The 27,936-nt window shown below is 39.2% G+C and overlaps 1 protein-coding gene across 3 annotated transcripts; it reads right to left on the reverse strand.

Annotated features, from left to right (window-relative positions):
* On the reverse strand, window positions 1-25,081 carry FAM50B (family with sequence similarity 50 member B). Of its 3 annotated transcripts, none has more exons than XM_042937246.1 (2): window positions 24,992-25,081; window positions 1-1,301 (listed from the first exon to the last, which is right to left on the reverse strand). In XM_042937246.1, exon 2 carries the CDS (start codon window positions 1,222-1,224, stop codon window positions 214-216), a length of 1,011 nt encoding a protein of 336 aa, XP_042793180.1. In that variant the 5' UTR covers window positions 1,225-1,301; window positions 24,992-25,081; the 3' UTR covers window positions 1-213. The 3 variants fall into 3 exon arrangements, with proteins under 3 accessions (XP_042793180.1, XP_042793179.1, XP_042793181.1); XM_042937245.1 differs by having other exon boundaries at window positions 1-1,304; XM_042937247.1 differs by lacking the exon at window positions 24,992-25,081 and adding an exon at window positions 4,151-4,253 and having other exon boundaries at window positions 1-1,304.
* Window positions 25,082-27,936: the final 2,855 nt, after the last annotated feature.

Genomic DNA, 27,936 nt, shown 5'->3' on the forward strand with positions numbered 1-27,936 from the left:
TCACGAGAACTTTCGGCTCTTTATTAAATTTCGGGAAAGAAATGAAGGTCACCAAATTAAGTTGGAATTTCCAGGGTACAGAAAACCGTTTCCTCTGCTGGCTGTCGCTGCCTCGGTGTGGGCAGGAGGTCACCAGGGGGCCGCCAAGGCTCCATATGCAGGACAAGGTGGGGGTGGGACATGACAGGGAGCCTCAGAGGAGAGGGAAGGGGGTCATCGGATCGTGTACTTGTCCCACTTCTTTTCAGGGTCGTAGGGTTCCCAGCGGCTCGCGGGGAAGATGTGCTTGTTCTTCTCGTACCAGCTCCGCAGCACCACCTTGCCCGCATGTGACTCATCCTTTTCCATGGTGGCGTCGCTCAGCAGCCGCACGTCATCGTGCACGTCGAAGTTGAAGAGCGGCCCACTCTTGCCCCGGGCCTTGGTGATGATGAAGTCGTAGAAGGTGTGGTAGTGGGGCAGGATCAGGTCCTCCTTGATGTACATGAGCTGCTCCACGCCCGCCGACCGCAGCTCACGGAAGTCCTTGCGCAGCCCCTGCAGGGCCCTCTTCAGGAACTGCTGCACGGTGCCACCCTTGTGGATGCGCACGGTGCGCCGGTGCCCGGAGCCGTCCCAGTAGCTGAACGTGACCTCCATCTCCTCGCGCTTCACCTTCTCGCGCCTGGCCTCCCACTCCTGCCGCAGCTGCTCCCGCAGCCGGTTCTCCTCCTCCTCGCGGTCGCGGTCAGGCAGGAAGCTCGTGTCCACATCTGGATTCTTCCCCAGGTTCTTCTTCTTGCTCAGCCCCGCCGACGTGGGTGGCTCCCTAGCCGCCACCTCCTCATCCACGTTGCCCTCGTCGCCCTCGTCGAGCGTGAAGGACAGGCTGCAGATCTTGCGCTTCTGCTCCTGCTTGCGCTCCTTCTCCCGCAGTGCCTCCAGCTGCAGCCGCCGCGCCTCCAGGTGCTCCCTCTTGGCCAGCTGCATCTCCCGCTCCTTGAGCAGGGCCTCCTGCTTGGCCTTCATGTCGTTCAGGGTCACCAGGCCCACCGTGCTCGACTTCAGCTCGGCCTCCACAGCGTCGTAATGAGCCGAGAATTTCTTGTCCACCTTCGACTTGATGAGGGTCTCCTCGGCGATCCGCTGCTTCAGCACCTCCATCTGCTCCTTCTGCTTTTCCCGCTTCTTGATCAGGTGCATGGCCCGGCCGGCCTCCCGCATCGTGCCCTTGTACTGCGCCATGCTGGCAGCTCGGCACGCCCACTCTCGCTTCCAGTTCCTGTCTGATGCCGGGGAGTTTCCGGGCTAGCTCATGGATTCTGCTGCAATGAAAAACACTTGAGTTAGAAAGGGGCCAATAACAATGGTTTGATTAATGTTTCAGAGCGGTGCATTCTACTAGAATTTTCTGGAATGAAGGAAGTGTTCTGTAGCTGTGCTGACTGATGTGTAGCCATGTGAGGCTATTGTGCCCTTGAAATGTGGCTAGTGCCATCAAGACAATGACTTTTATTTTAATTAATTTAAATTTAAATAGCCATATGTGACTAATAGCTCCCATGTTGAACATTGCAAAGCTGGGTTTTGAGAGCTGTACGTGGAGAGGGTTGGTTTACAGAGCAAATTTTCTCCCGTCCAGTTACCCTTATCTGTGTGGGTACCCCCGTCAAGCAAGAGTTGGGGAACCAAGAAAGCAGGCCTGCAATGGGCCTGGGACTGGATTTGGGTGTATTGACCACAGGAAAGCAGAGTCTGAGAGGAAAATGTCCAGGTTGGCCCTGGAGGAGAAGGCACCTGTCCCCGCAATCAGATACACCACTCTTCTTGAGGAGATAAGTGAGTGAGGGGAGAAGGGTCAGACAAAAGCATCTTTTAGTACTTTCCTAGAGGGTGGTAATGTTAGCTAAGATCCTATTAATATGTTAGAAGTGAGGCAGGACCGTATTAGTTGTTGTCCCTTGAGAATAGCTTCTGCAGTATTTGTTGAGTCCACCTAATGCCCAGTACTAAAGTGTGCAAAAGCAGTGTAGGTATGGCCCTGCTTGCTGTGGAAAACGAGGCATCTAGGGATGCTTCTTGGTGTTTCAGCCAAAGTGGAATGAAGCCTCTCCCTAATTTTATTGGACTCAACTTGAATCAACCATCTTCCCTCAAGACCAGTCCATCCTGCCTCATGCACTACAGCTTCATCATCCTCTGGAGCCTCACCCCCACAAACTCAAGACAAGGTCTCATCCAACCATCCCCACCCTCCCAAACTCTTCCACTCTACCCTCTGGAAAGACACTCTTCATCAACAAACTCTCCTAAATCCTCAGCCACCTCTGGGACCTTCCCTTTACCTTCTTGCCTCATGCTGGAAGTCTGCTGTTCCCTGAGGAGACCATTTCTCCTAAAGTAGAGGACATCCACATCACATCCACATCCATGTCCTCTGACATCCACATCATCTCACACTCTAAAAGTGGGATGTCTTTGCAGTTTCAAAAACATTTCTTCTACATTTTTAGAACTCCTAGCTTCCTTGAAGCTCATGCAACCCAATGATACTACCCCCAGCTGTTGCTGTCATCTCTGGAATTCCCTTTCCTCCAGAATCCTTGAGGTTTAGCACCTGGCTCAACTGCCGTCCTCCTCCATCCTCTATTCGTCATAATCCTGGATGTCATCCACAGAACCTACCAGACACCTAGACCTTCTCACTTCTGATGGCCTCTTCCTTTGCCATGCCCTAGCTCTTATCACTATGAGCAAGTGCCCCATTTCCCAAATCTGAACTCTAGAACCTCCTTTCCTTTCAGTTTGCTTACTCTTGGAATAAATAACCTAACTCCAATTGTCCTCTGATAGTTCGAGACCTCTGATCCAAAGCACTTCTCCATCATACCCCCCTCTGCTTACTCCTTCCTTATCCACCAGACATTGCATGGATTCTCATCTCTCATGCTCCTTTCCTTCCTGTTATTCTTGCCTGGAAAAGCTCTAATCCTGGTTAAATGTAGCCCCTGTCTTCATAACTCCTAAACGGCAGGGCTGAGGAAAACAGCACTGCTATTGTTGGCTAGCCTCACTTGAAGTTCATGACCTCAACCCTCCAATGGGGATTCAAAACTGCCTGGTAATTCTATCATGCTGCCTCAGGGAGTCTGCTGTCTTGCTCTCCAAGACAACTATTTTGTGCTTCCTTCTGTATCTCTCACACCTCCACTCTCTCCTACCTCCCCCACCTCCCCTAGTTTGGCCAGTAAACATTTAGCAGCACACCACTGGATACAGTTCTGTCTTCTGATTCAAACACAGTTATTTGTGGATAATCGAATCCTACCCAAATTTCATAACACAAACACTGCATTTGGTCTACTTAAATCCCCCCAAATATGTGTTCTGTGAAAAAGGAGTTCTAAACTCAAGTAAATATGGGAAAGTCAGAGTCAAAGAAAGTTTAAGAGTCTCTTTACTGTGAGTCTCTGATATGTTTCCACTGTGACTCTCCAAGGGGGGTGTAATATTTCATGTTTCCCAAAAGTTTTTTGGATTATTCAACATTTCTTCCTCTACAGAGTATCTGTTTACTTTTCTCAAAACCAGTGCCTCAAGGAACCACGTTTAGAAAAACTGGCTGTGAAATATATGCCAGACTTTCATCGCGTCCTTCTAAAAGCAGTGATGCCTGTGAGCACAACCTCAAGAAGAAACCTTTTCTCATATGATAGTAAAATATGGCACCTATGTGCCAAGGAGAAAATATTGTGGTGTTACCACTCACCAAATTGGCCAAACAAGAATTCTAAGCATTTTCCTGGACTACTGTCCTTCACACATAACCAATTAAAAGAAAATATTTCATATGTTTTCCTTTTCTCTCCTTTCCTACCACTGGCCTTAAGATAACAATTGTGCTTTTTTTTCCACCTGAAGCCTCCTCATCAGTGCCCTATCATCAGTATATTCTCATTCTTTTCTTTTCTTTTTCTTTGACTTTTTTGATGTTTATTTATTTTTGAGAGAGAGACAGAGAGACAGAGGATGAGCGGGGGAGGGACAGAGAGAGAGAGAAACACAGAATCTGAAGCAGGCTACATGCTCTGAGCTGTCAGCCCAGAGCCCAACACTGGGCTGGAACCCATGAACCGTGAGATCATGACCTGAGCCAAAGTCGGAGGCTTACCTGACTGAGCCACCCAGGTGCCCCAGTGTATTCTCATTCTTGTCTATCTTCTATAAATAATCCAGTGGTCCTCATAAAAAATACATCTGATAATGTCACTCCCTTTCTTGAAAATCTCCTCCAACTCTCTATTTTGAGATAAAACTGGAATGTTAAATTTTTTCCTACCAGGTCCCTAATCACCAAACCCATCCACCCATTTCTCAACACTCCACACCATACAGTGGCCACCTGGAACATTTTAGTGTTCTTAAGTACCAGATGCCCTTTCATAACTGTTTCCTTTGGACATACCCTTCCTAGAAGCCTGCTGTCCACTGTGCCAGCCTTCAAGATCATCTTCAGGGTTATCCCCTATAGAAAACCTCTAGCAGCCTCCAGTGACCCCACCCCTGCCACCCCCAGATATACAAAGTTACCGATACCCTCTTCTCTCCAGGATCCCTGTGTGATTACCTTTATTAGATATAACATAAATCAGATTGCTTGGCCACCTCCTTTTTCAATTAGATAATCCAACCAGCCACACTTTAATCCAATCAAATATAATATGACCACATCAACTATAATTGCCCTTTTCCAATCTAATCAGAATCTAAATGTCAATATAGTCCCCAAACCTCGTCTTTCCTCTTCCTGTTATCTAGCATCCATTGTCTTAACTCAATCACAGTCTTCAAATACCATAGCCAGTCAGCCTCCAGAATTAAGAGAGTTAGTCTTAAATTCTTCGAAAAGGTTGACAAGAAAAACAAATAACAGAAGGAAGCAGTTTTATTCTTAGAGTCTGAAGTCCTGATTTTAAGAACTCCCCCCACCCCACGGGTCCCAAGATGATAGTTGCTTGTGATCTCAATCCTCAATGAAAAGTACCCCAGCAAGCTAAAGTCTACTGTTTTCAACTCTTCCACTGTATCAACAATGACAATAACACAAATAGATGGAAGGGAGCAACAGTCTGCTCCAAGGAATCTGAAATGCTGATTAAATATGCAAATTTTAATTTAAAGAAAATGTCACCTCCTTCCCATTTAGCGACAAGATAAAGCAAATATGCAAACCAATGGCACCAATTTTTAAAAATCCCACAAAACTCAAAAGCTACTGCTTTGTTTTAACAGAAAAAAAAGATAATCAGTTTCCATCACAAACAAAAAGAACAAATCAACAAAGGAATATCTTTTGTCATGATTGGTTTTCAGTTTACCTCTCATCAGTCTTAATTCTGATTTAAAATGATCATCCAACAAGTGGCGTGTATAAGCTCATCTCCAGAGTCAGCCTTACCATGAAACTGGTTGGTGGACCAGCGTCTGTAAAGGGCAACACTTCCCAATCAGCCCAAATTGGGTCTAGGAAGTACTTCCTGACAGCATCATCACTCAAGGATCCCTCCAGCATCCATCAGTGTATACTGAATTAGTTGTCCAACCAAAGCCACAGCACCTATCATTCAACCAGATGCCAAAAAAAAAAAAAAAACAAAAAAACCTCCAACCAACCAGTGCCTGACCTCTGCAGAATTCTGTCACCAGACCAGAAGTCCTTCGTAGGATATTTTAAATGAATATAAAAGTGATTTTATTGCATGCTTTCTAATAGGGGGAGGGGGTTAAAAATGTCTTCCAACGTTTGCTTGGGAGAAATCCAATATTTGGGGATGTTGCAAGGTGGAGGGAAGAAGTTTCACGTGTTCAGAGAGGGAAATGCAAAATGTACTGGCTGGAAAAAGCTTGGACAAATAAGCCACAACTTTAATATATGTTCACTAGAGAAAAGGAAGAAGGGGTCACAGATCTCAAAATAGATTCTGCACCATAAATGTCTCTGAGTTTTGTGAAACTAAATCTGCTCCTTAGTTTTTATCAAAGTAATACATATTCATGGTTTTAAAAGAAAAGTAATATTAAAAGGATTATTACTTTTTTTTTAATCTTCATTCATTTTTGAGAGAGAGAGAGAGCAAGCAGTGGAGGGGCAGAAGGAGAGGGGGACAGAGGATCTGAAGCAGACTCTGTGCTGACAGCAGAGGGCCCAATGTGGGGCTCAAACTCATGAACCACAGGATCATGACCTGAGCCAAAGTAAAAAGCTTAACCAGCTGATCCACCCAAGCACTCCTAAAAGGCTTATTTTTTTTATTAAAAATTTTTTAATGTTTATTTTTGAGAGAGACAGAGACAGAGACAGAGACCGAGCACAAGTGGGGGAGGGGCAGAGAGAAAAGGAGACAGAATCTGAAGCAGGCTGTCAGGACAGAGCCTGACACAGGACTTGAACCCAGGAACTGTGAGATGATGACCTGAGCCAAAGTCGGACACTTAAACCAACTGAGGTGCCCAGGCACCCCTAGAATGATTATTTTAACAAACAAAATAAAATAAAACAAAAGCAAATCAAGCAGTGCCCAGTTTTATCGCTCTTTTCTCTAGAAGCAACTCCTTCCAATCCCATCAGATGTTTCTTCTCATATTTACTTTCTTATTCTTCAGTAATTCTTACATTGCTATTTTGTGGCTAATCAATTTTACTTTATCTATTGACTTCTTCATATGGTGGATTAAGATTTAATTTCTCCCTACAATAAATTGAAGTATCTGGCCAACTCATGGAGGAAGAAGGCATTATTATGGAAGTTGTTAATATTTAAACCAGATTTTAAAAATGCAAGGAATTAAATTATATGGTAATCTTAAATCTCAAACAAAATATTAACAAATTGAATCCAGCAGTTTATGAACACATGCATATGAAAGTAGGCCCTATTCAAAGATAGTTTGATACTAAAATATCTACCTACGTAATAACCATGTTAATAACATCTCCAATACCTGCAGATAAAACTAAATGAAAATTAGCAAATTAGACGTGGAAGGGAATTTCCTGAACTTGATAAAAGGCATTTTTGAGAAACCTATGGCAAATGTCATATGTAATAATATACTTTTATGTTTTTTACAGTTTTTTTTTGAAGATTTACTTTGAAGTAATCTCCACACACTCACGACCCCAAGATCAAGAGTCCCACGCTCCACCAACTGAGGCATCCAGGCACCCCTATGTTCCTTACAGTTTAATCAGCAATGGAATTGTGGTGAGTTTTGTCCTGTACCTCCACGGCTGCAGGCTGGGTGGAGGCAAACTGGGGTGAAGGGCAAATAGGAGATGAAGCTCTGATTCTCTTTTTTTTTCAAAAGGTACACATCTTTTGTTTAAGATTGCAAAGTGTCACTTGAAACACAGCTTTTAGAAGTATCGCCAGAGAAGTGAAGGGACATGACAGATAACAGGGGTGAGGGAGGGGTGGCAAGGAGCTCATACCTATAGAAAAAAGTCAGTGAAAAATAAAAAGTCAGTTGTCTACTCAGAAGGGAAAATACTCTAAACTAATCAGGATTGTATCTTCTCCCACTGAACACTTAGAGGAAAAGTAGTAAAGGGAAGTGTTATTTTGTGTAGAAACATGTAGAAGGCATTACAATACTACACTGTCACTCACAGTTTTTCCAAGGATGTTTTTTTTTTTTTTTTGAAAGTGCAGTGAATGTGGCTTTTTACATTGACCTCAGAAGACAGCTCCAAATCAGAGGTTGGCCTAGTTCCATCACCAGCCATGTGGGTGTTAGAGCCAACTCTGGTCCTTGGTCAGTGTCCCCTCTTGCTTTTTATAATGTTGTCAATGGAGATTATTGGTATCTAAACGCCACCCCACTCTTCTTGCTTTGCTGAAAATGGGTGGTTCAGATTATAGTGAAGAGACAGTAGTGAGATTGGTTAATTCTCTCAAAACCTTTATTTTGGGGGTGCCCGCATGGGTCAGTTAGTTAAGTGTCCAACTTCAGCTCAGTTCATGATCTCACAGTTCATGAATTTGAACCTGCATCAGGCTCTCTGCTGTCTATGGCACAGAGCCTGCTTGGGATCCTCTGTCCCCTTCTCTCTCTCTGCCCCTCCCTGACTTGTCCTTTTTCTCTCTCTCAAAAATAAATATTTAAAAAATTAAAAAAAATGAAAAACCATTTATTTTCTCCCCACTGGGAGTGATCATGGGATGAAGAATTCATCATTCAGAGCAGCACCTGTCACTTTGCGGGACCTTTGGCTGGAGCTCAATGACAGCCATAATTGACACTGTTCCGAGCCAACACTGAACACCCACTAGTGCCATGGGGTCCAGCATGTTGGGGGACACTGGGTTTACAACAGGTTTAAACCTGTTCCTGGGGTTGCTTCTAAGATAGTTTAGAGGATTCATAGATAATGAAGCTAGTTGAGGAGAGATTACCCTGAGATACCCACTTCTTGGCACTGGAGGTGAATGGGGAATGATTGCTCAATAAATTCAGAAAATGAAATTTTGAGGTAAGAAAATATCTGAACCTAGTGTTGACTTTGGGTGAACAGGAAAGGACCACACCCTTAAGGAACGCTGAAGTAAATGCAAACCAGAAACCAAGAAATCTCACTTATGGTGTTAATATATTCATTGGATTATTTATGGTGTCCTTGACAACATCATTACAGCCGACAGAATGTACTGTTTAACTCTATGTGAACTTGTTTTCTTAATCAGTCATTTTCTGGAGAACTCCTTCATACCAGCCAAAGCTCCTGGATGTCCACTCTGCTTCCCAGGGAACCACCACCCTGGAGCACCTTGGAGCTTTCTGTAAAATGCACTCACACTCCAAACGTGCTAACCACTTGGTGGGTTTAGATCTCATGGAAAGCCAGACTAGTTAATAATTTTCCTAAAGCCATTATGATCTTCCAGGGTTCCAGCAGCCCCAGAGGAGTTTTGGTATCACCTGTGATCACCATTATGTAGTTCACTTGATCTATCACTATTAGGATTTAGTCCTTAAACAGCTTATAAACATGGAAGATACTACCCCATTAATAGGATGGTTGTGAAATACATAAACAGAACAATTCCTAACAATTCCTAATTCCTGTTAGGTTCCTAACAGGTCAGACTCTCCCCACCCTCCATATTTGACCTCTCTGCTGACTTGTATTTTCTGTTTCCAGTAATAAACTAAACGACAAAAGAAGAACCAACCTCATGGTATACATTCTTACCACCTATCACTTTAATTTGAGCTCTAATAAACAAAAAGACGTGAAATAGTTGCTTAAAATGTGTCTTACGTTACAGTTTGAGATAAGCTTTTCCTAAAGGTTAACATTTTTTTTTTAATTTACACAAAATACAACTTGCTCTTTTTGGTGTGCCATTATATGAGTTTTGACAAATACCTACTGCCTACAAATTTTCACAAATTCTAAATAACATTTTTCTTTTCCAGAGACACTAGTCAGGGCACATGTGATAGAAAATCTGTGTTATTAATTATAGTTGGCACGAGCTTCAGAAGTCCCCACTGGACTGATTTCCTGATGATAAAATGTGAGACACACAGCGTACTAAGGTCCATATAACATGGCTTTTGACTCTGTCCCTTGGGGTAGGGGAGGTGCACACATGAGCTGATTAGATCTTGGACTTTTTGGTCTTCACATATTGTGATACCATAGCCCTGGCCATAATGCCACATTTTGTTATTGAGTTAGCACTTACTTAGAAGAAACTCTTGGCCCAAGACTTATTATTTAGAAGAAACTATTGACCCAAGCATTGTCCCAATGTCTTGGTTGATAGTTTAACCTTCTGTGGGGGCAGGGGTGGGGAGGGAAGGAGGATATTTTGTTGATAACTGTTGTTGCTTAACTACGGGAATATATGTGAGACACTGCTGAAGCCCTGCTATAAGGTACTCTTTCCAAAGTCGTTTTTAATTTTTTTAAACTTAAAAACTGTAAATTTGACTCTGTTTTTTGTTTATACAGTTCTCTGAGTTGTTTTATTTTTTTATTTAAAAATTTTTTAAAATTTATTTATTTACTTATTTATTTTGGAGAGAGAGAGAGAGAAAGAGAGCATGAGAGGGGGAGAGGGGCAGGAGAGAGAGAGAGAGAAAGAATCTCAAGCAGGCTCCATGCTGTCAGCACAGAGCCCGATGAAGGGCTTGATTTCAGAAACCGTGAGATCATGACCTGAGCCAAAATCAGGAGTCAGACACTTTAACCTACTGAGCCACTTAGGCACCCCTGTTTTTTAAATTTTTAATTGAAGTATAGTTGACACATAATATTATATTAGTTTCAAGTGTACAACATACAGCTTCAACAATCATCTACATTACAAAATACCAACCATATTAAGTGTAAGTTACCATCACTGTACAAAGCCATTATAATTTTGTGATTATTCTCTATGTTGTACTGTTCATCCCCGTGACTATTTTATTTTATTTTTTTAATTTGCATATAGTAGACACATGATGTTACATTAGTTTCAGGTATAGAATATAGTCAATGGTATTGCAATAGCCTTTGCATGTTGACGAGTGATACCTACATTGGTGGTGAGCATAGCATAGAGAAGTTGAATGTTGTATACCAGTTCTCTTAGTTTTAACACACTTACGCAATCACCATTACAGTCAGGAACAGAAAACTATCACCTCAGAAAACTCCCTGTCCCATCCGTTTGTAGTTACACTCCCACCTCCATCTCTACCCCTTACAACCACTGATCTTCATTCTTACATTTTTGCTTTTTTCCAAAATGTCACATAGATTCGACAATATGTAAGCTTTGAGTCAGAGTTCTTTCATCCATTGTAATGCTTTTGAGATTCACCCATGTTGTTGTGTGTATCAATAGTTCATTCCTTTTTATTGTTGAGTAGTATTCCATCCTGTGGATTCACCACCATTTCTTTATCTATTAAGCCATTTGGATTAAAGGCATTTGGGCATTTGGGTTGCTTCCAGTTGTTGTTATGAATGGAGCTGCTATAAATATTCATGTAGAGGTTTTTATGTGAACAAAAGTTTTCATTTCTCTCCCTAAGTATAGGATTGCCAGGTAGGTATTGTGTTCTTATTTATTTTTTAATTTTAGCTATTCTAATTAATAGGGGTATGTAAATGGTATGCCGTTAGGTTTTAATTTGCATTTCACAAAGTGGAAAATGGTGTTAAAATCATGTTTTCACATGTTTATTTGCCATTATGGATTTTCTTCAGTAAAGTGTTCTTTGAAATCTTTTGCTTATTTTTTTTTCCTTTTTGTCCCCCATGCTATATATTATATCCCTATGACCTATTTGTAGCTAGGAATTTGTACTTTTTAACTCTCTTCACCTATTTAGCCTCCTTCATACCCTCACCCCTCCATTCTCCACCTCTGGTAACCACCAGTCTGTTCTCTGTTTCCATGAGCTCACTGCTTTATTGTTTTGTTTTTTGTTTTAGATTCTACATATAAGTAAGATTATATGGTATTTCTTTCTCTACATGATGTATTTCACTTAATATAATGCCCTCAAGGTCCATCCATGTTGTAGCAAATAGCAGTATTTCATTCTTTTTAATGACTGAATAAATTCCATTATGTATATATATGTATATACATATACATATATGTAGAAAATGTGGTATTCAGTCATCCATCCATCAGTGGACACTTAGGTTGATTCTATACTTGGCTATTATAAATAAGGCTGCAATAAGCACGGCATACATACATCTTTTTAAGTCAATATTTTTGTTTTCTTTGGATAAATACATAGAAGTGGAATTGCTGTATCATATAGTGGTTCTATTTTTAATTTTTGGAGGAAGCTACATACTGTTTTCTACAGTGGCTATACCAATTTACATTACCACCTCCAGTGCGCAGGGCTCCTTTTTCTCCACACCCTTGTCGACAGTTATTTCTTGTCTTTTTGATAATAGCCATTCTAACAGATATGACGTGTTATCTTGGTAGTTTTGATTTGCATTTACCTGACATATAGTAATGTTAAACATCTTTTCATGTACCTGTTGTCCATCTTTATATATTCTTTGGGATAATCTCTATTCACATTCTCTGCCCATTTCTTTTTTTTTTTCTTCTTTTATTTTTTTTTATCATTTTATTTTATTTTTTATTTTTTAAAATTTACATCCAAATTAGTTAGCATAGCATGCAACAATGATTTCAGGAGTAGATTCCTTAGTGCCCCTTACCCATTTAGCCCATCCCCCTACCCACAACCCCTCCAGTAACCCTCAGTTTGTTCTCCATATTTATGAGTCTCTTCTGTTTGGTCCCCCTCCCTGTTTTTACATTATTTTTGTTTCCCTTCCCTTATATTCATCTGTTTTGTCCCTTAAAGTCCTCATATGAGTGAAGTCATATGATTTTTGTCTTTCTCTGACTAATTTCACTTAGTGTAATACCCTCCAGTTCCATCCACGTAGCTGCAAATAGCAAGATTTCATTCTTTTTGATTGCCGAGTAATACTCCATTGTATATATATATACCACATCTTCTTTATCCATTCATCCATTGATGGACATTTGGGCTCTTTCCATACTTTGGCTCTTGTTGATAGTGCTGCTATAAACATGGGGGTGCATGTGTCCCTTCGAAACAACACACCTGTATCCTTTGGATAAATGCCTACTAGTGCAATTGCTGGGTCGTAGGATAGTTCTATTTTTAGTTTTTGAGGAACCTCCATACTGTTTTCCAGAGTGGCTGCACCAGCTTGCATTGCCACCAACAATGCAAAAAAGATCCTCTTTCTCTGCATCCTCGCCAACATCTGTTGTTGCCTGAGTGGTTGTTAGCCATTCTGACAGGTGTGAGGTGGTATCTCATTGTGGTTTTGATTTGTATTTCCCTGATGATGAGTGATGTTGAGCATTAGTTCATGTGTTGGTTGGGCATCTGGATGTCGTCTTTGGAGAAGTGTCTATTCATGTCTTTTGCCCATTTCTTCACTGGATTATTTGTTTTTGGGTGTTGAGTTTGATAAGTTCTTTGTAGATTTTGGATACTAACTGTTTATCCAATATGTTGCTTGCAAATATCTTCTCCCATTCTGTCAGTTGCCTTCTAGTTTTGCTGATTGTTTCCTTCACTGTGCAGAAGCTTTTTATTTTGAGGAGGTCTCAGTAGTTCATTTTTGCTTTTGTTTCCCTTGCCTCTGGAGACGTGTTGAGTAAGAAGTTGCTGCAGCCAAGATCAAAGAGGTTTTTGCCTGCTTTCTCCTCAAGGATTTTGATGGCTTCCTGTCTTACATTGAGGTCTTTCATCCATTTTGAGTTTATTTTTGTGTATGGTGTAAGAAAGTGGTCCAGGTTCATTTTTCTGCATGTCACTGTCCAGTTTTCCCAGCGCCACTTGCTGACGAGACTGTCTTTATTCCATTGGATATTCTTTCCTGCTTTGTCAAAGATTAGTTGGCCATATGTTTGTGGGTCCATTTCTGGGTTCTCTATTCTGTTCCGTTGATCTGAGTGTCTGTTCTTGTGTCAGTACCATACTGTCTTGATGATTACAGCTTTGTAGTATAGCTTGAAGTCTGGGATTGTGATGCCTCCTGCTTTGGTTTTCTTTTTCAAGATTGCTTTGGCTATTTGGGGTCTTTTCTGGTTCCATACAAATTTTAGGATTATTTGTTTTAGCTCTGTGAAGAATGCTGGTGTTATTTTGATAGGGATTGCATTGAATATGTAGATTCCTTTGGGTAGTATCGACATTTTAACAATATTTGTTCTTCCTATCCAGGAGCATGGAATCTTTTTCCATTTTTTTGTGTCTTATTCAATTTCTTCTATAAGCTTTCTATAGTTTTCAGCATATAGATTTTTCACCTCTTTGGTTAGATTTATTCCTAGGTACTTTATGGTTTTTTGTGCAATTGTAAATGGGATCGATTCCTTGACTTCTCTTTCTGTGGCTTCATTGAGTTCGTGTATAGGAATGCAACTGATTCCTGTGCATTGATTTTATATCCTGCAACTTTGCTGAATTCATTAATCAATTCTAGCATTTTTTGGTGGAATCTTTTGGGTTTTCCATATAGAGTGTCATGTCATCTTCAAAGAGGGAAAGTTTGACCTCCTCTGGGCCGATTTGGATGCCTTTTATTTCTTTGTGTTGTCTGATTGCAGAGGCTAAGACTTCCAATACTATGTTGAATAACAGTCCTCTGCCCATTTCTTAATTGGTTTCTTTGTTTGCTATTGAATTATAGGAATTCTTTATATATTTTGGATATTAACCCCTTATCAGACATATGATTTGCAAATATTGTTTCCCCTTCATTAGGTTGCCTTTTCATCTTGCTGATGGTTTTCTTTGCTGTGTAGAAGGTTTTTAGTTTGATGTAGCCCCACTTATTTATTTATTTATTATTTATTTATTTATTTTTAATTTATTTTTTTAATTTTTTTTTACCAAATCCAAAATATTCTCACAAGACAAGTGTCAAGCTTACCACCTATGTTTTGTACTAGGGGTTTTATGGTATCAGATCTTACATTCAAATCTTTAATCCCTTTTTAGTTAATTTTTGTGTATGGTGTAAGATATTGGTCCAATTTCATTCTTTTACATGTGGCCATCCAGTTTTCCCAGCACCATTTATTGAAGAGACTGTTCTTCCCCTATCCTATATTCCTGGCTCTTTTGTTGTAAATTAACTGGCCATATATGCATGAGCTTATTTCTGGGTTCCCTACTCGGTTCCATTGGTCTATGTGTCTCTGTTTTTTATTTTTGTTTTGTTTTGTTTTGTTTGTTTGTTTTGCCAATACAGCTTTGAAATATAGTTTGAAATCAGGGAGTGATGCTTCCAGCTTTGTTCTTCTTTTTCAGGCTTGCTTTGGCTATTTTGGGTCTTCCACAGTTCCACTCAAATTTTAGGATTGTTTTATTTTTGTGAGAAATGCTTTTGGAAGTTTGATAGGATTGCATTGAATTTGTTTGTCCCCAAATTTGCTTTGGGAAGCATGGATATTTTAACAATATTAATTCTTCCAATTATGAGCACAGTATATCTTTTCATTTGTGTCTTCTTCAATTTCTTTTATCAGTGTCTTATAGTTTTCAGTATACAGATCTTTCACTTCCTTGGTGAAATTTATTTCTAAGTATTTTATTTTTTTGACAGAATTATAAATGGAATTGTTTTCTTAGTATCTTTTTTTGCTAGTTATTTATGTATGGAAACACAACAGATTTTTTTTTATTTTGATTGTGTATCCTGAAACTCTACTGAATTTGTTTATTCTAATATTTTTAGTGGATTCTTTAGGATTTTCTACATATAATATTATGTCATCTGCAAATAGTGACAGTTTTACTTCTTTCTTTTTGATTTGTGTGTCCTTTATTTCTTTTTCTTGCCTAATTGCTCCCATTTTTTAATTGAGTTGTTCTCTTACTATTGAGTATTAAGTTTTGTTGGGTTCTGGATACAAATTTTTATCACATATGTGATTTGTAGTGGTTTATACAAGTGTAGATTCTCTTTTCATTTTTAAGTGACTTTTGCAGAGCATAAGTTTTTTATTTTGATGAAGTCAAAATTGTCAGTTGTTCATTTATGAATCATGCTTTTGATGTCTTATTTAGGAGTTCTTTGCCTAATCTAAGGTCACAAAGATTTTATCCTAAGCTTTTCCCCAAAATTTCATAGTTTAACATTTTCCATTCAGATCTATGGTCTATTTTTTATTTTAAATTTTTTACAGGAAACCCACTTTAATAATTTTTTTACCTGGTTGTGAAACCCATTTTATATATTTTTTTCTTCCAAGTTTTTATTTAAATTCCTGTTAGTTAACATATAGTGTAATATTAGTTTCAGGTGCACAATTTAGTGATTCAGCACTTACATACAACACCTGGTGCTCATCACAGCAAGTTCACTCTTTAATCCCAGTCACCTATTGTACCCTTCCCCCACCTCCTCCCCTCTGGTAACATAAGTTTGTTCTCTATAGTTAAGAGTCTGTTTTTTGGTTTTATAGCAGCATTATCAACAATAGCCAAATTATGGAAAGGACCCATATAGTCTAGTTTTTAGTTAATTTTTTTGTTTACGATACAATGTTTAGGTCAAAGTTAATTTGTATGCATATTGGCATCTAATTGTTCCAACACAATTTGTTAAAAGACTATTCTTTTTAATATTTTTTGTACCTTTGTCAAAAATCAATTAACTATATTGTGTGGGTATATTTATGGACTTTGTTCTGTTCCATTGAACTATGTATCTATTCCTTTGTTAATATCACACTATTTTAGAATACTGCAACTTTATGGCAAGTCTTAAAATTGCTTAATCCTTTTTCAAGAACTTTCTGGTATTCTAGTCCTTTTGCCTTTTCATATAAGTTGTAGAATCACCTAGTCTATATAAACAGTCCTTCTTGTATTTTTATTGGAATTGCATTAAATTTATAGATCAATTTGGGGGAGATTTGTCCATCTTAACTGTATTGTTGAGATGAACGTTGTATGGCTACATACACTGTGTGGCTCTCTATTTATTTAGGTCTCCTTTCATTTCTTTCATTGGCACTTTGTAATTTTTAGCACATAGATTCTGCATGTTAGCTTTATACTCAACTACTTATCTTTTTTTTAGAGCTATTATAAATGGCATTTTAAAAAACTGATTTCGGGGGTGCCTGGATGGCTCAGTCAGTTACGTTTCCTACGTTGGCTCAAGTCATGATCTCATGGTTCGTGAGTTTGAGCCCCATGCCAGGCTCTGTGCTGACGGCTTCAGATTCTGTGTCTCCCTCTCTCTGTTCCTCCCCTGCTTGCACTCTGTCTCTCTCTCTCAAAAATAAATAAACATTAAAAAAATAAACTGATTTCAAATTACTCATTGCCAATATATATAAATAAAATTGATTTTTTTCTGTTGACCTTGTATCTTTCCATCTTGCTAAACTCATGTGCTAATTCTACAAGTTTTTTATAGATTCCTTGGGATTTCCATATAGACATCATGTTTCCTGAAACAACAGCTATGGTCTGAGAACAGAGACAATTTAATTTCTTCCTTTTAAATCTGTATGTCATTTCTTTCTTTCTTTCTTTCTTTCTTTCTTTCTTTCTTTCTTTCCCTTGTTGCATTGACTAGAATTTCCTGTATGATGCTGATTGTGCAGAATTGGGTGTTTTTCTTTAAACATTGGGCAAGATTTGTTAATATAACCATCTTGGCCTAGATTTTTCTTTTTTGGCAAGATTTAAACTACAATCTATTTAACAGATATAGATAGAACTATTCAGGATGCCTATTTTTTTCTTAGGTGAGTCTTGATACTTTGTGGCCTTTGAGGACTTGGTCCATTTCATCTAAGCAGTCAAAGTTATGTACATAGTTTTGTATTATTCATTATCTTTTTGCTGGCTATAGAATTTATAGTGATTTACTTTTTTTAATTCTTTATATTGTATCTTCTCTGTTTTTTCTTTATGTCTGTCTAGAAGTTTACTGAATTTTATTGATCTATTTGAGAAACAATTTTTTTCTTTTATTTTCTCTTGTTACTCTTTTTAGTTTCACTAATTTCTGCTCTTATCTTTATTTTTTCCTTCCCTCTATTTGCTGACCTGCCCTTTTTCCTAAGGTAGAAGCTTAGATTACTTATTCAAAATCTTTCTTCTTTTTTGATTTAAGTATTTAAACCTATAAATTTCTCTTGAAGCACTGTGTTAACTGGATTCCTCAAATATTGATATGTTGTGTTTTCATTTTCATTCAATTCAAAATATTTTCTAGGGGCACCCAGGTGGCTCAGTTGGTTAGGCATCCGACTCTGGATTTCGGCTCAGGTCATGATCTCACAGTCATGAGTTGGAGCCCTGTGTTGGGCTCCATGCTAAACATGGGACCTGCTTAGGATTCCTCTCTCCCTCTCCTTCTGCCGCTCTCCTACTCACTCATACATGCATGTGTGCATGTGCACTCTCTAAAAAAAAAAACAAAAAACCCCCAAGAACTATTTTCTAATTTCTTTTGAGAGTCTTTGTGACTCATGTATTATTTATTTAGAAGTGTGTGTGTTTTCATTTACAAAGATTTGGAGATACTCTAGTCATCATTTTGTTATTGATCTCTAGTTTAATTCTGTTGTGATCAGAAAACATACTTTGCATGATTTTTATTCTCTTACATTTATGAGGATTTTCTCATAACACAGAATATGGTCTATGTTAGTGAATGTCCCATGTACACTTGAAATGAATGTGTGTTCTTCTGTTGTTCCTTGGAGGTGTTCTAAAAATGTCAGTAGATCAGTTGGTTCAGTTCTATATCTTGCTGATTTTCTATTCTATACACTTGTTTTATCAACTCCTGAAAGAGAAGTATTGAAGGCTCCAATTATAATTGTGTTTTTCTACTTTTCCCTTCTGTTTTACCTATTTTTAAGTAATGTATTTTAAAGTCCTGTTTTTAGGTACATATACACTTAGGGTTGTTATGTCTTATTGGTAGAATGACCCATTTATCAAATGTCCCTCTTTGTCCCAGTAATTTTCCTTTCTTTAAAGTCTACTTGTCTTATATTATTATAGTAATTCTGGATTTATTCTGATTAGTGTTTTCATGTAATTTCTTTTTCCATCTTTTTCTTTTAACTTATGTCAGTACATTTAAAGTGATTTTCTCATGGACAGCATATAGTTGATTCTTTTTCTTTAACCACTCTGGCATTCCTTGTCTTTTTGGAGCCATTTGTATTTATTACTGAAGCGTTAAGATTTAGGTCTATCATTTTGTTATTTTTCTCTTGTTTCCACCTGTTTTCATTTCTCTGTTTTCCCTTTACTCCTTCTTTTAAATTATTTGATTACTTTTTAGTATTCAATTTCAGTTTATCTATTGAAGCTTTAACATATCTTTTTTTGAGGCTTTTACTATATCTTTTTATAGATTTTTAGTCATTATGCTGGGGGTTATGACATATATCCTTTATTTTTCAGTTTATTCGAACTAATACTTTGTTACTTTAAGAGGAATACAAAAACTTCATCACTCTGTATGTCCTTTTACTCTTCCCTGTAGTTATTGTGTACATTGCATCTACATGAGTTGAAAACCCATTAGATAATGTTACAATTATTGCCTTCAACCATCACCCATAGTTTAAAGAATTCAGGAAAAGAACTCAATAGATTATATTTACCCAAATATTTTCCATTTCCATTTCTCTTCCTTCATTCCTAAAGTTAAAATTTTCCTTCTGGTGTCATTTCCCTTTTATGTAAAGAACTTTCTTCATTCTTGGTTATAAGTGACCAATTTGTCACCTAGATTTTAATAAAAAATCAGTGTGTAACTTTTCTGTAATGTGAATCTGTGGTGGAGACAGGATTTTTGCCTTTAGTATGTTGAAGGTGATTTTAGGGACTGCAGGTAACAGATGAGAGAGCTTCCCACAGGATGCTTCCTGCTGTCGTTGACTTCAATGCACACTTTCTTTCAGTAGACACAGACTCTTTGGCACATGTTGAGACACTTGCAACACAACCAGCTGTCAGTGATGTCAATGGTCAGCCTGCCTTGGTGCTTCTCCACACATTTCAGGAAATGTACAGGTAGCCATTATGATACAAGGAAAGCCCATTCTCAGACAACTGTTCATAAGATGTGGTGGTTTATGAGTTTACTAACATATAGCCATGCTTATTTTGTAACCAAAATTTACTAGCTGGAGTCTTTGCTGAGCCACTGCAATTGTCTAAAATCATTTCAGGGGTTAGGACTGGGTCTTGTTGTTTAATTGATGATGCAGTTTGTCCTGTCTACCTGGCAGGACTTCCTGTAAATGTTGTAAAGGATGCAGAAATCCCAGTGATAGATGAAATGTAAGAAGTAAAAACTTCTGTATGTCCTGACTTTCAGAGATTTCTATCGGACTACCATCCACAGGGACCGTATCCAAGAGTTTATTGTAAGTGAATGTTGCCAGAGGGTCTTCAAGAAACTGAGTGTTTTGCAATGATGTACTAATTATTTGTTCAAGGGTGGCCAAGACCAATGGTCAGGGATCTAATGGGCAGGACCAGACTGACTGGATAAGGATGTATGGCTTAAAATTATTGCCAGGTTATGTGGTTCCTTGCTACTGCTGTAAGTTTTCACTTTTCCTGCAGCAGGGCCTGGCATGTTGTATATGCTGAATAAATGTTTCATAAATGGATGAATAAACAAATGTCACATTGTTTGACTGTATTACACTTAAGTACTCTTGTTATTAACAACACTAGGCATTACAGTAAAAATGTTCAGTCCTACAACTTCATTTCCAATTCACTATTTTGAGTGAAGATGTAAAAGATTACTCTTTATAAATCCCTGGAACTCTGAAACTCTGCTGCTGGAAATGTGGCAGCCAAAAATGTGGCATGGCAGAGTGGAAATCATGCTACGAGAGGAGGACTGGATTCTCCCGTCAGCTCTAAAGTTTGTCATGGCCTCGGAAGAATTAGGTAACATTTAAGTTTTCAGTTTTTTCATCTAAAAAATTACACACTGATACTGTCTGATCCTTTTGAGTTATAAGGCCTAGGATTCAACCAAAGAACTTTCTCGTAATTCATCTAAGTCAGTGACAAGGCATGGATTAAGAGAGCATAAAGCTTATTTGTTTGTGTAATTCCTCCTTGTGCTTGTTATCTAGAACTCCAGACTCCAGGTTCTGGAGGTAGAGGTGTGGTAGGGTCCACTCCTTAAGGAATGTAAACTAAAAAAACCTCAAGGCAACCTGGCTATATTCCTACGTGATATTCCTCATGACCTTGTAACATGAGACCACTTAATCAGATTGCATGTTTGTGTGTTACCATATATGGGAGACAAAAGAAAGTTGAAAATATATAAAAAACTATGCCACTTGGTGTTCGGGGGTGTTGGGTATGAACCCAACTGAGCCAGTGCTGGCACAAATAAAGTTGCTTCCTAGAAAGAAAAGTCTTGGTATCATGACTCTGTGTGAGAATGCTGCTACAGGGGCAGGGAGATGTCAACTCAGCCAAGGGCCTTACCTCATAGGATCATACCAGGCTTTGGCTGTTCATAGCAGTGCTGACATGTTATCAAAATTAGTCCAAAGGCAACTCCAAAGAACCAGGAAGGGATGAGATCAGGTACAAGAAATTCCTGGTTTGGTAGCAGAGGAGATGGGACAGCCTCTGGCCTTCACAGCCAGAACCTGGAAAATGACTACTTCTCATAGTTTTCAAGGAGCCAATTCTGAATGCTGTAGGTGGTCATTTAGGAGAACGAACATAAAAAAACTAAATCCCTTCCTTCACCCGGAGCTGATTGTGAAATTTCTTCATTCCTAGTTTCTTGGTTGGGAAAGCTCTGTTTTCTTCACTCATACCTCCCTGGGAAGCCATTCCTCATGCCCTCTCCAACCCACCAGTGCTGCTGTATGCACAACTTTGGGACAGTGGAGTGTAGCTCTTAATGCTGCCCCTCCTCTTGCCTTCCACTCTTTCTAAACATGATAGTCACTATCATCTGCCAGATGCTTCATCAGCATTCAAGGCTGATGACAAGAGGAATGGATTCAGCCATCAAGGTGGCCACATATCACCCAACCCAGATTTCTTTCTGATTCATGCTAATTTAATTATTTATTTTAAAATAAAAATATTTTTATACTACATACATTTTATAAAAACTACACAAAATGGTCCCTAGGTAATCTTATACTTGAGAGATAGCCATTATTTTTTTGTTTTGTTTTGTTTTAACGTTTATTTATTTTTGAAAGAGAGAAACAGAGGGTGAGCAGGGGAAGGGCAGAGAGAGAGGGAAACATAGCACCTGAAGCAGATTCTAGGCTCCAAGCTGTCAGCACAGAGCCCAGCACGGGGCTTGAACACACGAGCTGTGAGATCATGACCTGAGCCCAACTGGAGCTTAACCGACTGAGCCACCCAGGTGCCCCTGAGAGATAACCATTATTAATAGTTGCCATTTACTTCTAGACCATAAATGTATATGTAAATATGTACTTTAATATAATGGGATCATTCTGTTTGATGAACTCAACAATGTATTATACTTCTTTCCATGTTAACACTTAAGAGCTTATTGGATCCCTTTTAATGGCACCAATGTATTTCAGTATAGGAATGTATCATAATGTATTTTACCAGTTTTCTATTGCTTGACATTCAAGTTGTTTTCATTTGTTTAACTCTATGATGATTATTCTTATACCTAAATTTCTGTGAAAGAATTCTTATAGTGCCTGGTGCTTAATATGTGTTAGTTATCACAATTATTAGTAATATCTTTTAAAGATTACCCTTGACTTTCTTTGATCTTAAGTTTAGCATCTTTTCTTATGGTCTTTAAATTTCATGATGAAGCCTTTACTTATCTTTCTATTGAGGCAGTTTCCTTTTATTGATTTATAAGAACTCTTTATATATTGGGAGTTTATCTACTGTATAACATCTCCCCCAGGTTGTCTTTGCATTTTAACTTTGTTTATAGTCATTTTTTCCCCTGAATTATAGAAGTTTTTGTATTTTTATGTAGCTAATTCTGACAGTCTTTTCTTTTATGACTTGTGAGTTTAATATATTTTTTAAAATTCAGTCAGTTTTATAGTGTCTTTTTTTTTGTTTGTTTGTTTTTGTTTTTTTGTTTTTAAATTTGCTTCTTTCTATATATATAGTTATCCTAGCTGGGATCTATTTCTGAAATCACCATAAGGCAGTCATTTAAATTTCTTCCCAAAAGTTTGTACTAGATTAAAATGAAAACAGGAAAGGAATTTTTCTCAACCTGCTGCATGGACTATAGGTATTTTTGCTAACTAGTAATAATAAAAACAGTACAAACTAATGTTTTTATAGTGAGTTGCAAGTTATAAAGCTTATTTACATACTCTATGAGTTGGGAATTCTTTTATTCCTGGTAAGAGAAAAACCTGACTCAAACTGGCTTAAATAAAATATTTGACTCACTTATTTAAAAAAAAAAATGATTCACTTATCTGAAATGATCAAAGGTCATGTAGGCTTTGGATGTGGCTTGGTTCAGAAGTTCAGTAATCTCACCACAGCTCCTTTCTGTTTCATCTTTAGGTTTATCCTCATTAGGGCCACTAGATGATGTCTACAGATTTCTAGGAGTTATGTGCTGTCTCATTCATATTCAGGGCAAGGAGAGATTTTTTTTTTTTTTTTTTTTGATTACTTTCTCAGAAGAGTGAGGGAGTTTCTCTCCCAAATCTCATGTCTTGCTTTTTTCCAATCAACATTTCCAGGAAAATGACAAATAATCTCTTGGTATTTGGTCAATCAGAGCCTACCCTAGTGCGGGGCACAGAGGTGAGAGGTGTGAAACATGGGATGTGTTGGGAAATGGTGAATATTCATCCAAACGAAATTGGGATCACATACCCAAGAGGAAGGGAGAATATAAGTTGAGCACTCAAATTAGCAAAAGTGTAGCACACATACCTTGTTCCTGTTTGGTACTTATAGGAACCCTAAGAAGGTAAGTAGTTACTAAAGTTCCTATTTTATAGATGGAGAGACTGAAAACTAGAAGAATTATATAATTTGCCTCGCTCATTCACCTAGTAAGTAGCAAAGCTTAAATCCAGATCTCATAACTCGAGATTCTCTGCTTTTCCCCGGACTCCGAATTACCTCCTTGTCTGCTTAAAACCACTGCTTAGAGGGTGCCTGGGTGGCTCAGTGGGTCAAGCATCCAACTCTTGATTTCAGCTCAAGTCATGATCCCAGGGTCATGGGATCAAGCCCTGCATTGGGCTCCAAGTTCAGCATGGAGCCTACTTAAGATTCTCTCCCTCCCTCTCTCTCTGCCCCTCCCTTGCTCATGCTCTCTCTCTCAAAACAACAACAAACAAAACTGCTGCTTAGTATATGGGACTGAATCAGCTCTACAAGCTCAAGTTTTAAATTTAAAAGGTCAAAAGGAGATATTAGCTATTGGCCATATTGACGTTTCTAATGGGAGCAGAACATGATGTGAGGTTCCACCATGGTGGTTTCAAAAGACCCGGAAGTAAAGATCCTGTTCTAGTTCAGCCTAGGCGTCCCCAAAGAAGAGCATAATACAAAGGCTTATGCATGGGCATGGGTGATTTATTTGGGGATGTGTTCACAGGGAGCAGGAGGGGAGTGTTAGAACGAGGTGGGAGAGTTAGAAGGAAAGCCAGTATAATCCAGGTAGCCATCTCTATAGTGACTATTTGACCCCACAGGAACTTTGGGAAGCTCCATGAAATATATCACTGTGGGGTGGGGAGAAAAGGGAAAGCATTTACCCTACAGCACACATCCCCAGTGGTTGATGGTTGACCATAAGATGTTAATAACCCTGCATTTCTTAGTTGTACATAAGTGAGTGCCCAGTAGTTTGGCTGGGCACCCCAGTTTGCCACTGCATCAGAGAAGCCAGGGACAGGAAGAGAAAAGATGCACTCAAAAGGTGCTTCAGCATAAAGCTGGTTGAATAGAACTGCTCACTGCATCAGCATCAGTGGCTGGAAGGAGGTGGGACCAGAGGATTTTAAGTGAGGCATTTTAAGTAGAGGTCTTCAATACATAATCCATTTTAAGCCAATAATACAAAACTTAAGTTAAAGAAGTGATACACAAACAGGCCCAAATTACTAGTCCCCTAGTTAACATCTGATAAGTTCATGCCTGAATTATTATAACTACCTCCTAAAAAGATTTCCTTAGTTTTCCCCTCACTCAACTACTGCTGCAATCTTCCTAAAATACAAAAAATAGTCTCCATTTTTGTCCTTACTTTACAGAATCATTCACTACCCTCCACTGGTTGCAGAATTATGTACAAAACCTTTGACTGACATTCAATATTCTTCACAATTGGTTTTACCATAATTAAACAGCTGTCCTCCCCATAACTATCCCAGCTGGACTCAAGCTGGTCTAATTTCCTTACCGTTTTATAAATAGGCCGAGATTATTCTTCTCTGTGTCTTTGTTAATATTGTCCCTTCTAACTGACAGGGATGATGTACAAAACATTTACCAACTGCTGTAGCAGTCACTGACCAATCAGAGTGGAGACTGAGCCAATCAGACCTGATGTCAGGTGTAACTGACAATATGGGTTGGCCAGCTGACTCAGCTCTGCCCTCAGCCTCCATTTTTCTTCTACCTATTGAAATCCTATCTTTCCCTCATTTTCCCTGAAGTTATCCTGGACTACACTTAACTTATGTTGGTCTTTCCTTCCTTGGGATTAATTACCACTTTGTGTCTTGAATATTCTTAAAGATGTGCTAATGATGTAACAGTGTAAAACATCTGCACTTTTTGGGCAGCACATTCTTTATTGTCTCTTCGGATGGTAAAATTTCATGATGTTTTTGATATAGAGAATAGAAAGATATAATTCATTCTTTCCTATAACATAGTTTATCAAAAGCATTTTTTTATCATTGATACTTTAGAAAAATTTCTTTTAGCTTCAAAAATTCATGACCGATACACAAATTTTTAGGATTTCTGTTGAAGTGAGGAAATGAGGAAAAACTGTACTGTATTTCCTTTACTTTGAGATAAGATTTCAAAGAGATATCAAGTGTCCTTGGAATGCTCTTTCAATTGCCTGTAGATATATTCTTGGAAAATATTGAAACACCAGAATGGCTAACGATATTTTAACCTGAGTGGTAGTTTTAAAAGTTTTTGTGGGTTTTTTTTAATGTTGATTTATTTATTTGAGAGAGAGAGAGAGAGAGAGAGAGAGTGAGCAGGGGAGGGGCAGAGAGAGGGAGTTAGAGAAGCCTAGAAAAGCCGAAGCAGGCTCTGCACTGTCAACTCAGAGAGAGAGAGAGTGAGCAGGGGAGGGGCAGAGAGAGGGAGTTAGAGAAGCCTAGAAAAGCCGAAGCAGGCTCTGCACTGTCAACTCAGAGCCCCACCCAGGGCTCGAAATCACAAACTGAGATCAGATCTGAAATGAAGGTGGATGCTTAACCAACTGAACCACCCACGTGCCCCAACCTGAGTGATCGTTTTAAATTTTTTTTTTTTAACGTTTATTTATTTTTGAGACAGAGAGACAGAGCATGAACGGGGGAGGGTCAGAGAGAGGGAGACACAGAATCTGAAACAGGCTCCAGACTCTGAGCTGTCAGCACAGAGCCCGACGCGGGGCTCGAACTCACGGACCGCAAGATCATGACCTGAGCCGAAGTCGGCTGCTTAACCGACTGAGCCACCCAGGCGCCCTGAGGGATCGTTTTAAAACACAGCCCCCAGATTCTTTGATACTTACCCACTGAGAGATGGAGTCTATGTCTCCTCCCCTTGAATCTTGGTGGGCTTGTGATTTGGTTGTAACCAACAGAATAATACTTCTATATCTACCATTTTGTTCTCAGGGATTCTTGCCTTTTTGTTTTTTAATTTTTTTTAATGTTTATTTTTGAGACAGCGAGAGAGTGAGACAGAGTGTGAGCAGGGGAGGGGCAGAGAGAGAGAAGCAGACACAGAATCCAAAACAGACTCTAGGCTCTGAGCTGCTAGCACAGAGCCCAATGTGGTCTTAGAACCTGGGAATGAAGAGATCATGACCTGAGCCGAAGTCAGACGCTTAACCGACTGAGCCACCCTGGCACCCCAGGGTAGATTCTAGCCCTGATCTACCATACAAGAAGTTTGATTCTACTGTGGCTGCCATCCTTTGAAGAAACCTAGGCCACATTAGATGCTGTAGTTCACAGCACAGCTGAGACCATAGCTGACGGCCGGCACCAACCAGCAGACCCTATTCCAGAGTCACTTCTACCATGGAGTGTCCTCAGATGAGGTTCCAGACATTGTGGAGCAGAGACAAGCTGTGCCCTGTCTAAATTTCTGTCCCTCAGAATCCATGAACATAATAAGATGGTTGTTTTATGACACTAAGTTTTGGAACAATAGCTGCACAACAGTAATGACCTAAACAACTGTGGATAAAAGTTACTGTGATCCAGGTACACTTCTAATATTGTGGGGTCCCAGGCTTGAGTACAAATGGAGGTCTAAATGTTTAAATATTTAAAGGTTTTATATTAGAAAGGTTAAATATTAGAAATCACACTAATAAACTATTGAATAGATATGTTTTCTTCTTCTTTGAAAAATATACCTTCATAGTGACTGGGAAAACTAGATTTGGATTTAGGATTCCCATTGAAGGCTGGTTCCTGCCTTTCTTCACCCACCTCAGACTCTATGCAACACCTTTCAGGGCCTCACACATATGTATGCTCATGTTCCATTCATACTCCCTGGAAACAGCCACCTCATAGCCCTTCTTCCCAGGGGAGCACACTCAGTGATGGTTGACCATCCATAAGAGGGTAGATTCAGATGAGAGGCCAAAGCAAACCCCAGGTGTTAGCAGGAAATTGCAGGATCCAAGGTATGGTATAGAATCTGGGGCTTGGGCCCAGGGGCGGGTCTAATGACTTGGTCCTGCAGACTTCTCATCCTAGGGCCAGTCAAAGGTCAGAGTGGGGAAGTGTTGCTGTGGCCCATGGGCATTGTCCTCACCACACAAATACATCCCTCTTAACTCTAAATGTACCTTCAACTCGACTTCCCCTTGCTAGTTTCTCAAGCATCTCCTTGGCCAGTCCAGTGCCACCTGAGATGAGGGGAAATGTGACAGGGGAAGTCAGAATGGAAAGAGCAGTTCTTGTGGTAGAAATTTCTTACTTTGGAAAACACTAAATACATAGCCCCAGAGAAGGGGCCCAGGCAAGTACAGGGCTAAGAGAAGTAGAGCTCCATTAGCTTCATGGAAGTCCACCTCTATTTTCATTTCTTGGTTCATTCATACCTTCTGGGAAAACAAGATGTTCCTCATATATGGCCTTTGTGATGCAGGAAAGC

Source organism: Panthera leo, chromosome B2, assembly GCF_018350215.1.
Source record: "Panthera leo isolate Ple1 chromosome B2, P.leo_Ple1_pat1.1, whole genome shotgun sequence".
NCBI classification, from domain to species: domain Eukaryota; kingdom Metazoa; phylum Chordata; class Mammalia; order Carnivora; family Felidae; genus Panthera; species Panthera leo.